The following is a 16,535-nucleotide window of genomic DNA, read 5'->3' on the forward strand; positions in this document are numbered from 1 at the left end:
TCAACATGGCTAATGAGCAGCATAAAAGGTTATTGCAGATGAAACTATATACAAAATTGACGCTACTGTATACTGGTGGAGAGCCAAAAATAGAGTTTATAAGGGAAGTTGTGAAAATGTTGTCACTCTTCTAGTTACAATTGGCACAGATGTCAACTTGCCAATAGGCTTTGGCGGCTTTGGAATCTTGGACTTTTTCTTCATTTCTGATCAAGGAGATGAAAACCTATTTTACTCCCACATTTCTATCAATTATATTTTTAATGGTTATGGTTGGAGAAAATCAGACTGTATTAATATGGATACACAGAAATACATTAAAGCTCATTGCCATACTTCACAAGTAGTACCACACATATGACTGGATTGAGCTTCAGAGAGTAACGCTTTCTTGTTAGGAGATGTTTGTTGACTTTCTACAACTTAGCATCTTCCAGCTGAGTCATATTATACTTCCCACCATCATTGGTAAGATGGCTGAGAGAGAGAAACTGTATTGGTAAGATACATAACTAGATGATATCAGGTTGTCAGAAGCTGATCAGCATAAACGTTCAGTTTATATATGGTACAAAAAAGAAAAATATGCAATGGATAACTTTTTCAAAATAGTTTAGTTGACTGTCACATACTGTGACAACATTAAATCAGTGCTAAGTTTGCTTTGTGGGGAGTTTAAATTATCTGTCATGGATTAATCAACTGAGTTTTGAAACAGATAACTTAGTTTTACTTATTCTCATTAGTAAATATGCACAATGTTTAACATCACATAAAAAATTATTTCTTTGTAACAAGTAAATACTAAACATAGAAAGTAACTTTACTACTTGGATACCTATGTTAATGGCACAACTGTTTTTTGTCTTAGGCATTTTGGCCCTTCCTTCTAGTTTGTCTGGATTCTGGCCTTAAGGTCATGTTCATTTTTCCTTCAGAAGTTGGTAATTTTAGTTCAATCATAGTTTAATTCAAAACAACAGAATCTAAAAATGTATTAAATTTGATCAAGAAAATTATAGAATTTGTCTTACAAACAAAAAGAAAGATAAAACTCAGACTGTAAAACCATCAACTGTGAAAACTATGTGCCATATTATAATACATTATTGTACAGAAATTCCATAATGAACTCAGTTCAATGCTGATACATTGTTTTACGATAAATTCTACATCGCAACAGTGAGAATACTTAAACTGCAATAAAATTTGTATTTTTAACTCTTATAAATATAAGACACAGTTCCTACACTGTACCTAATATTTACAACAGGAATAGTGTTATAGTGCCCTCCATGTGTCTTGGAATACAATTTCCACTAACTCTTGGCAATAATCATGCTATTTGGGACTGTTAAAAGCTATAGACCAAAACATTTGGAATTTATTAGGTTGCCTGTTCATAATTTACATAATTGTATATTCTGTACATAGCATGTGATCATTTTGCTGATTCAGTCCAGGTTCTGTGCAAGATGTTATATGAATCTGTCCTTAATCACGTTTGAAACTTTGAAGTTCATATTAAAATCTAATATTGTTAGTAAGGCATAATATGACAGATGCCCAAGAAAAACAAAAATAATTTCTTATAAATCAGTTCTTTGCAATTGAGAAATCTTTCTAAGCAGGAACTACCAATGAAGATGGATAATAGATCTTCACAGTTTCATCCCAAGCGCAGTCAGCCACCTATGGAGAACAAACACAATTTAGGACAAGAAATAATATGCATTCAAAAAATATTCATGTAATATAATTTATATGTTTGCAGTGGTAATTTTGCCCCTGCAATACTGCTAAGTATAAAGCCAACACATATAAAGTTTAAAACAATTTTGAATAAATAAATAACAAAATTGCATTCTAAATATTTTCATTTATGTCATTTAGATAAATATTTAAAAAACTAACTAACCATACATAAACATAACATTACACTGTCAAGTGGTCCAAAACAGTTAAAAACTTAATTTAAGTTTTCCAGGAATTGATTTCACTACTTTTATAGTACATAATGATGATTTAATCATTTTTATTGTATCAGTAGATTTTTAACAGTTTATAAATGTATTTAATAATGTTTTTAAATAAATAAAAATAAATAAAACTCACAATTTATATTAAATTATTCCAAAGTAAATTAGAATTAGTTTCAGGAAAAATGCACTGCTTAAAAAGAGCATAAAATACATTAAATCTGGTAATGCAATTAAGCTTCTGTAGCAAAATATTGGAACATAATAACAGCATACAAAGACATATATAACAACAAAAAGATGAGTATATAAATTAGATTTAAAAAAAATCTTTGTAGTTGGATCAAGTTAATTATAACTTAATATCTATATGTGTGAAAAGATGTTTCAACATGTTAATTCAACATTAACAAAACCTGCAATAATTGTAGCCATACATTATATTACTCTAAACCCAAACTAATCTCCCGCTTATTTACTACATTTTCAAAAGTGCAAAACAAAGGTTTTATTCTCACTGAACTTCTATTCAATTAGTTGCAGTTTGCTGAGAAAAAAGGTTGAATATTAAAACATAAATAACTGTGTGATGCAGCCTATCTAGTTTTCTATTCATGATTTCTTTTCCCCGATCAACTGATAGCTCTATAATGATCACCCACAGTAGGCTACACCTGCAGACAGCATATTTAGAGTTCACAAAACAAACACTCAACTGCCAAGAGGAAACAATAAATAAAATACCATCTGCAAAATCCCTGGGGACTTTTCACCTGAGACTGCCTTAATTAATGTCACACAGAAATTTCTGAATATTAAGTATAGTAATTATTATTTCAACCAATCTTAGGAAAAGCAAACACAATTTACACAAGGCAGGCTGCTAAAAATCTTTTGCTTAATTCAGTCCAGATCTGTTACCGATAGTACATGAAAAAAATATAAATGTAACTAGGAAAAAAATAGCAAATAAAAGATAAATTACTTTGATAAATTATGTTAATATTCTGTGAACTCTTGAAATGTAATCATCAACCAATATTGCTTGTTTTCTGTTCAACTGTGTCCACTTTTTGGAGACTAGAGACAAGTCCCTGCAATTTTTCTGAAGGGGTTTGCCACTGCCTCCTTTCTCGGGCTAAGAGAAAATGACAGGTCCAAACTCACCCAATTGGCTTTGTGCCCAAGGCAGGGCCAGTACTCATGGTTTCCTACTTTCCAGACTGATGCCTTAACCCCCAACTGGCTCTCATGGAAAATTGATTTGAAAGATCCCTAAAAGCTTTTATGTTACCCATATCGCATGAAACCTGGATTCCACTCAGCATCTTTAAAGATAAATACACCATTTAATTTAAATTATGTTATCAGGTGTCCTAAATTCAAACTTAATGTTTGTCATTACGATATATTAGCAAAATTACCTGGATCTAATGTATTTGATAAACATGTTTTTCCTTTTGCATGTGAGAGAAATGCAGATTTATAGCTTCCGCTTAAAATAGTGAATTGGAAAATGAAAGCAGTAGCAGAACATCAGACTTTGGAAAAACTTCCCTTAATTCTGAAAAATACTTGAGGACAACCAGAGCTATACAAAGAAATGCTTCTGGTACTGATGTTCATCAGCCATAAAATATGATTATACACTGTTTTCTGCTAAAAATAGTCTAGAGCTATTTTTCTTTGTCTGGTTAGAATAAATTAGATTACTTGTAGTATGGATTAAGGATTCTGGGGTTGTTTCAGATTCCTGTCTTGGGACTGTCAATCATGATTTTACTCCTCCCCAGTCCTTGAATTTTAAATTAGTTATGTTTAATTTGTTTCATTTTGATGGCACTTATTTATGACTAACTTTAGCTAGCGGTGTTAATACTTGTAGAGTAAGGGCAAAGGATGGTTCAGCAGGTTTACAAATATAATAAACTCAGAAAAACAAAACCCAGTGGTTAGGTCACATAGGTATGTCCAAACAAATAAAGAAACAATAATATTTCTCATCCAATGTACTAATACAAAGGTTGGATCCCCTTCCATAACTGAACCACAAATACAATGTATTTCAGCACCATTGCTATATAACCTACTTTATCTATAAACCAGCCTTCAAGCCCTTCAGCAGGTAGGAAGGAACTGATTAGAAGACAGGCAGTTCCAATGAAGAGAGTAATTAAGCCATTATATGATTTAACTATGTGAATTTCTAAATAACATTCAGAATTTATAATTACTAATCAGCTGTTAAAAGAATTAAAGACTGATTAATAGATTGCTTATGTTTCAGAAATTGTGGTTTGCTTAACAAATTATTATGAATTAATTGACTTTGCATTGCATAATTACCATGCATCAGGACTTTTTAACTAATCAGCATATTATACATGGGCTATCATAAATCTATTTTATTTCTGTTTTTTTAAATTAGGTATCACAGGAACATGTTAAATTAAGCACCACTAGCTAAGTTTTGCAGAGCTTTCCATAGATACCTTCTCATATATTGTGATTCTATAAATTGCTTTTGTTTTGCTTCAAGGGCTGTTTAGTATATTTTTGCACACGTACCATAGTGCAAATGCAGCCTTAGTTGTGAATGGCGCCAATTTAAGTAGATTTAATAGTATTGTGAAAAGTGGCAGAATTACATCTTCAACTTTCTTGGGTTATAATTTCTACATGTTTCTCTAAGACAATTGTAAAGAATGTCAGCAGACATATATTTTAAATTATAGTTAAATTTTGACTTTTATATATTTGTTTTAACCCAAATTAAAGACTTGGGGAGCTGTACGTTCCTCAGAGCAGAGCAGCCTATAAAGTCCTGCAGTTAAATAGAGTTGTAATTGAAATATACCCAGCACAACTGGAGCTCTTAGTGTGTGTGTGTGTGTGTGTGTGTGTGTGTGTGTGTGTGTGTGAGGGAGAGAGAGAGAGAGAGAGAGAGAGAGAGAGATTTTTTTCTCGAAGACTGCTGATGGCTTAACAACATGCATGAGTAATACCATTTTGACTTTATAAATTTCTTTCTCAAATTGCCTCTTCATATAAAATAAACAAAAGCTTGCCCAAGGCTAAAAATGGTAGAGATGTAAACCCAATGAGATGTAGATGCATTAACTTTTTTCCTCGTATCACTCACTGAACAAAAGCAGCAATGAGTATTACATTAAATGAGTATTACATATTTTGTAGTACTCTCTTTTATTTCATCTTTTTGCATCCTTCACTATGAAACAAAATAGTAAGAACCACAACTAGGTAAATAGATAACACCTCTGTACATTTCCTGGAATGATTTCCCATCCTAACAAGTAAGACAAAATAATAATTTTAAAAAGCCTACCAGTAAAAAGCTCCCAATAGTGTTACTTAAAGGGAAGTTCCTAGAGCAGTACAAAGCAGAAGAGTGGCTGCTCACTTCAAGGCTGGATGTTACTACTACACAAAGAGATGCAGTACGCTTTGTACTTTGGAACAGGGAGTTCCAATCATAGAACAGGTCACTGAGTTTCCCAGAAATGGTTAAATCCTGAAATATGCCATTCTAACAATGCTCTGATGACAAGAGCCAACCCACTTCAAAGATGGACCACTTCCAAAATATTTGCAACAACCAAAATCAGAATAATATATTTCAGGGTCAGAATGTTCCATGGCAGGGCATCAAATGTTTCTCTGTTACTGGGTTATGGCAATCCTCTGGCAAATTTGTTTGCAACAAATGAATTAAGCTTCCCTTCCCTCCTCCAAAAATAAGGCATATGAACTAGGTAAGTATACAGGCTAACGAAGACTATTCTCCTATGTTCAGTTTTAATTATGATGAAAATTCTTCAATTTTTGTTCATTAGTAAGGCTAGTTTCCATTAGCCAGTTAAGTTAGTTCCCCAACAGATCCTCAGTTGGTTAATTAACTTATAGTTTTACTTTGTTGGTCAAAGCCATTTCTAGTAGTACTGATGACCATCTTTGTGATTGAAAAAGGAGAAAATAAAAATCTGTTAGATGTTGGTTGATATTTATTCATTTTTTCAATGGAAATTTTTTTTAGCATCTACAAACATGTCCTAAACTCATTGTATCTCTCTATATCTATTACATTTTGAATAGGCATCCTTGTGGGACACATGTGACCAAGGGATGGCTATATTGAGAAAGGAAGGAAAGAGACATAAGAAAAAAAACAAGATGAGGATGGGGTTAGGTAGAAAATAAACAGGATAGGGAAGAGAAGATAAAGATGTACAGAGACTGATACTGAGTGCCTACAAGATATAACAGTGGTTTTTAACCTTGTGAACTTTAGAGGGTGGTGACTGGAGGAATTCTGGGAATCTACACATCTTTAAAGTTCACAAACTTTAAAGACAGATTAAAAATATATAGGTAGAGGTAAAGGTTTATGCGTGCTAGTCGTTACCGGCTCTAGGGGTGGTGCTCATCTCTGTTTCTAAGCCGAAGAGCCAGCGCTGTCTGAAGACATCTCCGTGGTCATGTGGCTGGCATGACTACACGATGAAGGCGCACGGAGCGCTGTTACCTTCCCACCAAAGTGGACCCTATTTTTCTACATGCATTTTTATGTGCTTTCGAACTGCTAGGTTGGCAGAAGCTGGGACAAATAACAGGAGCTCACTCTGTTACATGGTGCTAGGGATTCGAACCGATGAACTGCCGACCTTCTTGATCGACAAGCTCAGTGTCTTAGCCACTGGGCCACCGCATTCCTTAAAAATATATATTTTTATCTATCTATCTATCTATCTATCTATCTATCTATCTATCTATCTAAAATATTATATAATAATTATATATTATATAGTGTTTATTGTTGTGCTTCTCACTTATATTTCCAAAATCTCCTAATGGAAGCAGAAGAACTTTTCTTTTTTGAATATGATCTGTTCCCATTAAACAATGGCTGCCTTTACTCTGCAAATATAAAACCACCTTCCCTCCCACTTCAAAAGTCCACCTAAACCCATCCACAAAGTCCCCTTGGTAAAAGCTCATCTCCTTTAGATAGATACAAAGTTAAAAGGTACTACAATCTACTAAAGAGCTTTACATTGTTATTAAAAAGTTCTGCATCATTCACATATTCTGAAAACTCTGGTTTTCAGTTCACAAATACAATCAGTTTAATTTCAGCTTCACTAACAAAGGCTCATCTCAAAATGATCTTTGAAGCAGGGTTGAGGCATAAAATACTGCATGTAACTCACCACTTACTGGTAGGGCTGCAGTTCTGCTCTCTACTAAGACCAATCACTGCCATAGGAAAAGAATTTCAATGTAAAGAATCTAACCTGTAACTTAAGTTTTAATCTCAAAGAAGCTTTTCGACAATATGATTTGCAAACTGCAACATATGTATACAGTATTTGTAAGTATCTCATCCTTCAGCGCTTAAGAAAAAAATTCTTATTATGTTTTCCTTTTAAGAAATGGCAACATTATAATTAAGAAAACTGAATTATAATTCATTCTTGAAAGAACTTTCACAATGTTCTTTCTGCCTATTCTAAGTACCTAATCCTGTTTTCAGGCAGACAAGAGCTACAGAAAAAGTCTTGCTCAGCAGAAAGCTTTCATTTACATATGTGAGCCTAGCACTGGTAGTGTGGAAGACTTGATGATAACTAGGCATAGAAATAGAGAAAGGAACCTCAGACTGTCATTTCTTTCTTCACATTTGAATCGAACACTATCTAGCCTTATTACTCAAGCAGAGCCAAAATACTCTAATCTCAAGACCTTTGTGCCTCAAGCAATACTTCCTCACTTCTTTATATCTTCAAAGTAATATATTCAATCAAGTAAAGAAATGAATTTGGCATTAAAGCAAGAGCTAGAACTTTTCAACCATTCAGTTTAGATGAGCAAAATTATGCTATATAAAAATTCAAATGATGTTTCAGTAGTAGCAAAATGTTTGTAAGAGGAAAAAAAATCTCAGAAGAGCTGCACCTCCCAAATATGATTTAAAAATATGCTACTGCCCTTATTTTTAATGAGAGTTGAAAGTGCCCTGCCTCATTCATGTCCCCAACAAATGTCTGAACTTTTAAAAATCTATATATTTGATCAACACAGAAGACATTTGGACGAAAGATGGGGGAGAACCAAACCTTGAGATATTCAAACACAGAAGTCGCAAATCTGATTAAAATTTAAAATAGAGGAGAAATTTAAAAAGAGACCAATCTTTTCCAAACATAATGACTATGTGCAATTATAGTTTATTGAGATAATTAGTGCAGTCAGTTTACTACAATATATTGACATTAAGTATATTATGTAACCATCCTATTTTAAAAAAAGAGGTGACTTGTGAACTAGCCACAACTTCTGTAGTTCTGTTTTAAGAAACTTCCACCACAGCACATTGCTAAATATCAACAGCATGGTTAATATGAAGTTTAAACTTGCCACTAATTATACTTATTTTTAACAGCAAAATACCCTATGCATAAGCCCTCATTTCCTTATCAATTTTCAAATGTCATTCCCATTAATATTCATCCCTTAACCATAGAAAAGTTGTCAACTTTTGTTCTAAAGTGTTGCCTGATACTAATACTTGTGAACAGCATGTAGATTTATAAATTTAGTAGAGATTAATTTAAGGGATTATTGAAAACAAATATTGTAAAACCCATTATTTCCTGATCTGAACTATTCCGATACAGCGTGTTTAATGTAATTTACTTATATTTGGGGGGATTGACATACTTGAAATATAGGAGGCTCAGTATTTTTCATTTTGTTGATCCTATTATTTTACTGCAGCCCCAAGAATGTTTGCATTACTGGCACAACAAATAGAATGTGATTTCATTTTTTCCTCTTATATTTAGTGATGGCTAACAAACCTGCAGGGAACATAATCTGATAAATGCTTGCATTTCTTTCAAGGTACAATGATTCATGGACTGATATTACATCTGTTCCATAAAACAAGTTAAGAGACAAACACTATTTTCCGAGAACACAATTAAAATATATAATACATCGGTCAACACTTAAAAAAAACATATTAGCAGATAAGTGTGGGATGAAGTCAAAGAAATGGCTTCATAATGAGAATGACAGAAGCTCGTTTTTCTGCCAATTTAAGATGAAGGACCAGAATACGCTGCTGAATGGCACAGGCTGTGGCACAAGAGTATGAAAGGGAAGGAGACAAGCAGTTGAACACTTGGGAGGGAGGTCCTTTCACCCATGGAACAGATCATAACCTATGTCAATTGGCAGACACCTCTGATCTTAGGAAAAGCTTTTGTGGGAATGGGTTTTTCTAGAGGGAGGGTAGAGTCAGGTTACGTAAGTTTGGATACAGATTCTGCTAAACATACTCCTTCTAGAAGTCCCTAATCTGCCTTGTCAAAAAAAATTTCTTCAAAGAATGCTAGAAGGAAAGAAGGTCATCTACACTTGATTTCAGAATAACTAACAAGGAAGACTTAATTGAGGAAATGAGAAAACTAACCATGCTGGGAGAAAGTGATCCTGTAATATTGGGAGGATCTTTATATTAAATGATATTTTAAAAAAAACATAATTAAGTAGATTACTTATATGGTTTTTCTTTGAAGACATTTCACATCTCATCCAAGAAGCTTCTTCAGCTTTGACTGGATGGTGGGGAATGGAGGGATTTATACTCCTTGCAGACAGTTGGTCATTTTTAGCCAGTCATTGCTAGTCACAGGCCACCTGGAGGTTTATCTGTGTCATCAAGGTCACCTGAGTAGTGCAAATGGGTGTGGAGCCTTCTTGGAACTGTTGAAAGGACTGTGTTGTAGACTGGAGATAGATGATGTCGTATCCTTCCTCCTCTGTTGAGAGAGGGCTGTTCAAATTGACATAGATGGCCTCTTTGAACCCTCGTTCAAACCAGTGGTACTTTCTTTCCAAAATGTGGACTTTGCTGTCTTCAAAAGAGTGGCCTTTGCCTTTTAAATGCAGATGGACTGCTGAATCTAGTCCTGATGGGTTTGTTCTCCTATGCTGTGCCATGCATTTATAAAGTGGTTGTTTTGTTTCCACGATGTATAGATCTGCACATGGCTCACTGCATTGTACTGCATATACCACGTTGCTCAGTTTGTGTCTGGGTGTTTTATTTTTTGGGTGGACAAGCTTCTGCCTTATGTTGTATTGCCTGAAGATCATCCTGAGCTTTTCTGATATTTCTGCAATGTATGGAATGATAACATTGCTTTGTTTATTGTTCTCTTTGTTGTCTCTTTTGGAGGAGCTCCTGTAAGTTATTTTTTGAGATTTGATGAAGGCCCACTTGCAAATGACCAGCTGTCTACAAGGAATATAAATCCTTCCATTCCCCACCATCCACTCAGAATTAAAAAAGCTTCTTGGATGAGAAGCGAAACATCTTCAAAGAAAAACCAGAAAGTCCAGTTGCCTCTTGAAAAAAGTACCTTTGGGATAATCGTGACCTGGATGACTGAAAAACTCCATAGACATTTATATTACTTATATTTTAAGAAATCATATTTAATTAAATCAGAACAACAGGTAAAATACATTAATAACAGAAGCTGATGGAGAAGTGACCCCAATAAAGATGAGAATTTTTTCTTTAAAAAGATACATTACTGCAAAACCCCAATGTAGCAAACCATTTGGAGTCAAGCTTGTCTGATTCAACCACCTATGTGACATCTGAATTAATGTTATTTGTGTTAACGTATATGATTTTTGTCACTTCTGTTAAGTATGCATGCAAATGACATAAATCAATGCAAAATTTGTAACTAACAGTTTTTTACCTATCAATATGTAAGTTGATGAAAATAATAAATTTAATTAATCACCTAGACTATTTGGGATACAAAATAGATTTAATTTATTATTTTGTGGAGGCATCGGGACATAAATCTTGTCTATGTATCAAAATCTGGTAATTTGTTTTACTATATGAAAAACATCACTGGAAGCAATTCTAATGAGAAAGACTTAGTGAAAATCTGAAAGTCACAAAGGACATGTAGAGGAGTTGGAAAGAGACATAAATCACTAAAAATGATTATATACAGTAGTCTAGATTGTAGAAATAGTATCAAAAAAGCAACATTTAGAATCAGCTGAAATTAATAAAGGATGACAAGAATGACAAGACCTTTGGATCTTGAAGAAAAGGAAAGGGAGGAATTAAATAAAAGTAAAATTCTTCCTCTATAAAGGGGAAAAAAACAAATAGTTCAGCACTCAGTGAAAATGACAAAAAAGTAGCAATCAAAAAGGAAAGACACAATTATTCAACTTTTTTAGCTCAGTTGTCTTTACAAGGATATACAATCAATGCTGAATTAGTTAAAATCTTTAGGGCAGCATGGAATGCTGATTGACAGATAACTGAAGGAATCTGTTGATGGTTGATTTTTTGTTTTATTTTTCCATATTCTTACATAAATTTTCAGATTTCAAAAGAGCCACTATGCATAATCCATAATTCAACTGGGTTTACATTCACATTAAAAAAAATGTATTTTCTTATTTTCTTACCTGACCCGAATCATGCAAACTTAAATCTAGTCCACAAGTAAACTCCGTATGATGCTCCACAGTTTCAAGCAGAGGGTCAGGCTTGGAGAAATCCCAAAATCTATAGATGGAAACAAGAATGCAATTATGGTAATTGAAAGGCCACTGATGGCAAGCTTGAAACTGCCAGATGCTTTTAAAACCCAAAGCCATCTACTTTAAAAACATAATTAATCCTATTGCCACAGGTCTCTTGCTTCATCTGCATAAATGAGCCTTTCATTAAGAAATTCATTAAGAAAGCATTTCCTTCACTTCAGTATGGAAATTTTGGTCAAAAAAGCTGGCAGAATTAACTTCCATTGGGACAATCTACAAAACAATAATGTGAAGATTATTTATTCTGTAAATAATTTATATATGACAATTTATATGTGTTTTCTTTGGGGGGGGGGCATTTTTATTGTCAGACCATCAGTCCACTGATACAGTTAATGCTTGCTGAGAGCTTATCTCTCAGGTAAAAACATTTCATAGTTCAAGTTCTCTTTTTACTCTCCCCCTCCTCTCTTGAGATGTCAAGAATTAAATAAGAACATTGAATTTGGCTCTTCCCCATACTCTGTCAAAGGTGTTGAATTATTTCAGTAATTTAGCAGCAGAGCAATCTGTCAGTGCATAGACACTGGCCAGCTGACAATATATAAGGGATGGGATAGTCTACCAGGAGGAACATAATAGCATGATTTATCCCTTGAGGAATTAATTGATCTTGCAAAGCCAAAAAAGCAACCCAACGCATTACGACTTAGTGTAATGTACATTTGATTCCTTATCACTGAAATTTCAAAAAGCAACCTTTCCCAATATTCTTTTTTCTTTTTTTTTTTAAAAAAAACAAGTTTTATTGGTTTTTTTCTTTTCTCCTCTCCCATCTTCACCCACATTTTTCTTTTTTTTTTGAACTGAGTGTTGGTCGTTTCTTATCTTATACAATTAATCGAATTCAAATACATTTTACTCAATTACAATTTTTGTCAATATCGTCTTCCCCCCTTTCCTTTTTTGGAATATACCTCAGTATTTCTATACTTGCATACATAAACATCTTCTTAATTTATCCCTAAATTCTAACTTTATTATCTATACATATTTGTCTTCTTTTATAAACAATTCATTCTTTTTCTTAATATATTTATATTTGTTTGTTCAGAGATGCCTTTCTTCCACTTCATTTTTTTTTATCGTACAGCAATCTTTCTCTTCAAACCTAGCCTCTCCCTCTTCTCCTTCCAACTTTCTTTCCCCACCTTCTTCTTCTCTTCTCTATTTCCCCTTCCCTTCTCCTTCTCTCTTCCTCCCTATCTTACCTTCTCTCCTACTCTACTTTCCCTTCCCTTCCTTCCTCCCTACTCTTCCATCCCTCTCTCTCCTTCCTCCTCCCTTCCAATTCCTTCATCTCTCTCTATTGCTGTATTCATTTTCAATTTAATGTTTTCCATTGTGGAGTTCAGGCAGCCCTGATCCCTTATCTTTTTAATTATTAACAATATATTTCATCTTATTCTCTTTTTTCCTTCAAATCTTTACTCAAATACTTTTCTAATCTCTTTATCTTTTTTACTTTTACCAATATATTTTTTCTGCTTTACTTCTTGCAAGTATAACATTTAAATCATTTTTATCATTTCAATTTCATTCAGTTTTACATTCAATTTCAATCATTAAATATATTTCTCAAAACATCTTAACGATATATTCCCCCTTATTCAGATATATATTTATAAAGCGCATCTTAATCCTTTCTCATTTTACTCAATCCAATTAGTTCTTAAAATATTCTTAATTTGTCTTCTTTTCTCTTTTTAATTATGTTTCAAATATATAGTTTAAGATATTCCAAATATGAAATTTCCCCCAACTGGTTTATTCATATTGTTAAAATTTATCATTCTATAAACCTCCAATATTATTGAGCATGTGACATTTATTACAGTTTTCCCTTTGTTTCTACTTTTCTTTTCCTTTTTCGTATCTTTTCATTATTAATATTTTGTATCTTAAAATCATAACATCTTTGCCCTTTATTTCCCATCCTTTCCCCTCTTTCTTATATGTCCATTCTAAATCCCAGTGTAATCATTTATGTTTTAAGTATTTTTCTTCTCCTCCACCCTCTTTTCCTTCTTTTCCTTTTGTTTTCCCTTCTTCCTCCTTTCTTTTGTATTTTAAAATTCTGCACTCTCCTATTCTGCCCTATATTTCCCATTGTTTCTCCTCTCTTTCAAGGTCATAAAATGGGGCAAAACTCACTTAACAAATGACTCACTTAGCAAGAGAAATTTTGAGCTCAATTGTGGTCGTAAGTTGAGGACTGCCTGTATTACATTCTTTTTAAATGTATTTGTTTTGAAATACTTATACAATACAAAAAGTCGTTACTGCAGTACTTAAAAACTAGTTTGTATTCAATATAATTTTCAGTTATTTCTGTTGGGATAACATCTTTCTCTTGACTTTACCCAGATAGATACACTATAAATATATTTCCACTCTTTTTACCCTCTCATTTCAACCTCTCCTTGGGTCCCTTTGTATCTTTTCCTGTATAGGTGTCATGACTACGAAGAGTGATGCGTAATGCTATCCATGTGCTGCAGGTTTTGCCGCTGAAGTGATTATCAAGAAGGAGTAAAAACCATCCAACTACAAAAAATTCGACATAGGAGCAACTCAGGTGTACAGCAAACACTAGAGGCCACACAATTAAGTTTGTTTAAGCCAACTTGATTACATTTTCCGCAAATTACCTGGCTAGAATGATGGCTACACAATGGATGTGCTATGGCAACAGCCCTCTTTAGAGACTCCTAATACTAGAGAGCAGACGAAATTTATAGTTTTCCAATAAGCTAATTTTCAAAGAGAAGCAAATGAAGGTCAACAGCCTCCTTTCATTTAGCTATGAATGTTTTGTAGTACAGTTTGCTAAATATTCTCACACGGAAGACCGTTTTGCTGTTTATATTCAATATCTGCATACTGCTAAAACTCCTGTTTCATGATCTTTACTTGGGAGAAATGGTGCATCCTAGGACCACATTTTTTGAATCTAGGTATCTCAAACGGGCTAATTTATAGAATGTGTACAAAATCTGGATCCCATGATTCCCAAAAGCATAACATTTGGGGAAAGTGTGGCTGATTCATGGCTACTGGCTGCTACTTCAGCCACATTATCTTCTATTTTCAATGTTCTGTAACAGTTTCCCAACCAGTCTGGAATACCTCCCCCCACCCCAATGCAGCAGCAAGGAATTAATTCATCCTGTGGCTTTTAAAGAAGCAACACCTTTTAAGGTTCATGAAGGAATTTTTTATTCCTTTATGTGTCCCTTCTCTAGTACTCAAACATACACATACAAATATCTATATCAAAATTTTATTTGTTAGTTTGTTTATATCCTACCTTTATTATTTTTATAAATAACTCAAGGCAACTAACATATCCAACACATCTTCATCATCTTATATTTCCCACACAACAACCCTGTGAGGTGAATTGGACTGAGAGAGAGTGACTGGCCCAAGGTTTCTCAGATGGCTTTCATGACTAAGGTAGTACCTGAACTCGTGGTCTCCTGCATTCTACCTGGTGCCTTAACCACTAGACCAAACTGGCTCCCATCTTTGCTCAAGAACTCAAGGCACATACCTATATAGTGCACCATTCTCCTATATTTCTTCACAACAACACTGTGAGGTAGGTTGGGCTGAAAATCACAAAGTGAGCTGCTATGGTTGCAGATGAGAAGACAAATTGGATCTTTCTGCCATCCATAACAGTTCTTGCCCATCCCTGTCTTCTTACAATTCAATAGAGAAGCTGGAAAGACTCTAAACTGTTCTGAGGTGAGACTCTCAAAGTACAACTTTGTGGTTAAATACATACATACATACATACATACATACATACATACATACATACATACAATAATTTGGCATAATTATGCCAGACGAAAAGACAAGAGGGTCATCATGGTCAAGAGAGAACACCAAACATTGGTGGGATATAGCAAAGAGAAGAGATGGACATTAGAAAACAATGTTCAAATATTAAATCTATAGTATTTTAGTGACTGATAATTTGATTTTCCTCTTTTGGAAGAAATATAACTTTATTACTACTCATAAGCTATTATTAAGTAGAGTGCAGGTAGTGGTTGAAGAATCCATTAAGAAGTATTCATTATGTTTTCACATTGAAAGAAGTACATTTGATTTTTACATGCTTCAGCTAAGCATCTACTTATTAAGTTGATTTCTTTTAATAGTTCTTAAACCAGAAAATTAAAATTTATTTGACTGGAAAAATGAAAACTAAGTTAAAAGCTAGGAATATATTTAAACATTATGGGTTACTAAAGAAATACAGTATCAAAATTACATTTTTTGTAACTGTATTTCATAAAATGCAGAATTGAAAAGGGTACAGAAAGGAAACAAAATAATTAGTTATCTGCAGAATACTTTTCTTTAAAAAAAGATACAGTACTTAGAGCTTCTCTTTTCATCTATCTGCCTATTATTTCTGCTGTTTGCTGTTTCAATTTGGCAAAATGGTGCATCACGGGGCAAAAATATTTTTAATCAACACACCTCAAAAGGGAAAACTTAAAGGAATGCATCCAAAATACAAGATTCATTACTCCAGTGGGATTGAAATTTGGCAAAACTGTGGCTGCTTTAGTGCCATAACTGTCACACAATCGTCATTTCCAACACTGCCTGCCAGCTTTTCATAAGGAAAGTTAATGAGGAAGCTGGCAAGAAGCTGGAAGTCACTCCCACTCTCATGGCTTTTTTGCCCTGCTTTCTTTCCCTGTTTAGGTAAGGAAATATATTTGGAACAACTCAGGGGTGAAATCCAGCAGGTTCTGACAGATTCTGGAGAACGGGTAGTGGAAATTGTGAGCAGTTCATAGAACTGGTAGCGGAAATTTTGAGTAGTTCGGAGAACCTGCAAATGTCACCTCTGGCTGA

At 33.8% G+C, this 16,535-nt stretch overlaps 1 protein-coding gene across 1 annotated transcript in view; it reads right to left on the reverse strand.

Annotated features, from left to right (window-relative positions):
• Positions 1–632: 632 nt before the first annotated feature.
• PEX7 (peroxisomal biogenesis factor 7) overlaps positions 633–16,535 on the reverse strand; it is a 51,339-nt gene continuing 35,436 nt past the window's right edge. Inside the window, exons 9-10 of the mRNA XM_070952316.1 lie at positions 11,514–11,613; positions 633–1,692 (exon numbers count right to left, since the gene is read on the reverse strand). Of these exons, the coding sequence (XP_070808417.1) occupies positions 1,624–1,692; positions 11,514–11,613 (169 nt within the window). The 3' untranslated portion in view covers positions 633–1,623. The remainder of the gene's footprint in view (positions 1,693–11,513; positions 11,614–16,535) is intronic.

This window comes from Pituophis catenifer, unplaced genomic scaffold, assembly GCF_029215685.1.
Source record: "Pituophis catenifer annectens isolate HBS135680 unplaced genomic scaffold, rPitCat1.0.hap2 SCAF_1, whole genome shotgun sequence".
NCBI classification, from domain to species: Eukaryota; Metazoa; Chordata; class Lepidosauria; order Squamata; family Colubridae; genus Pituophis; species Pituophis catenifer.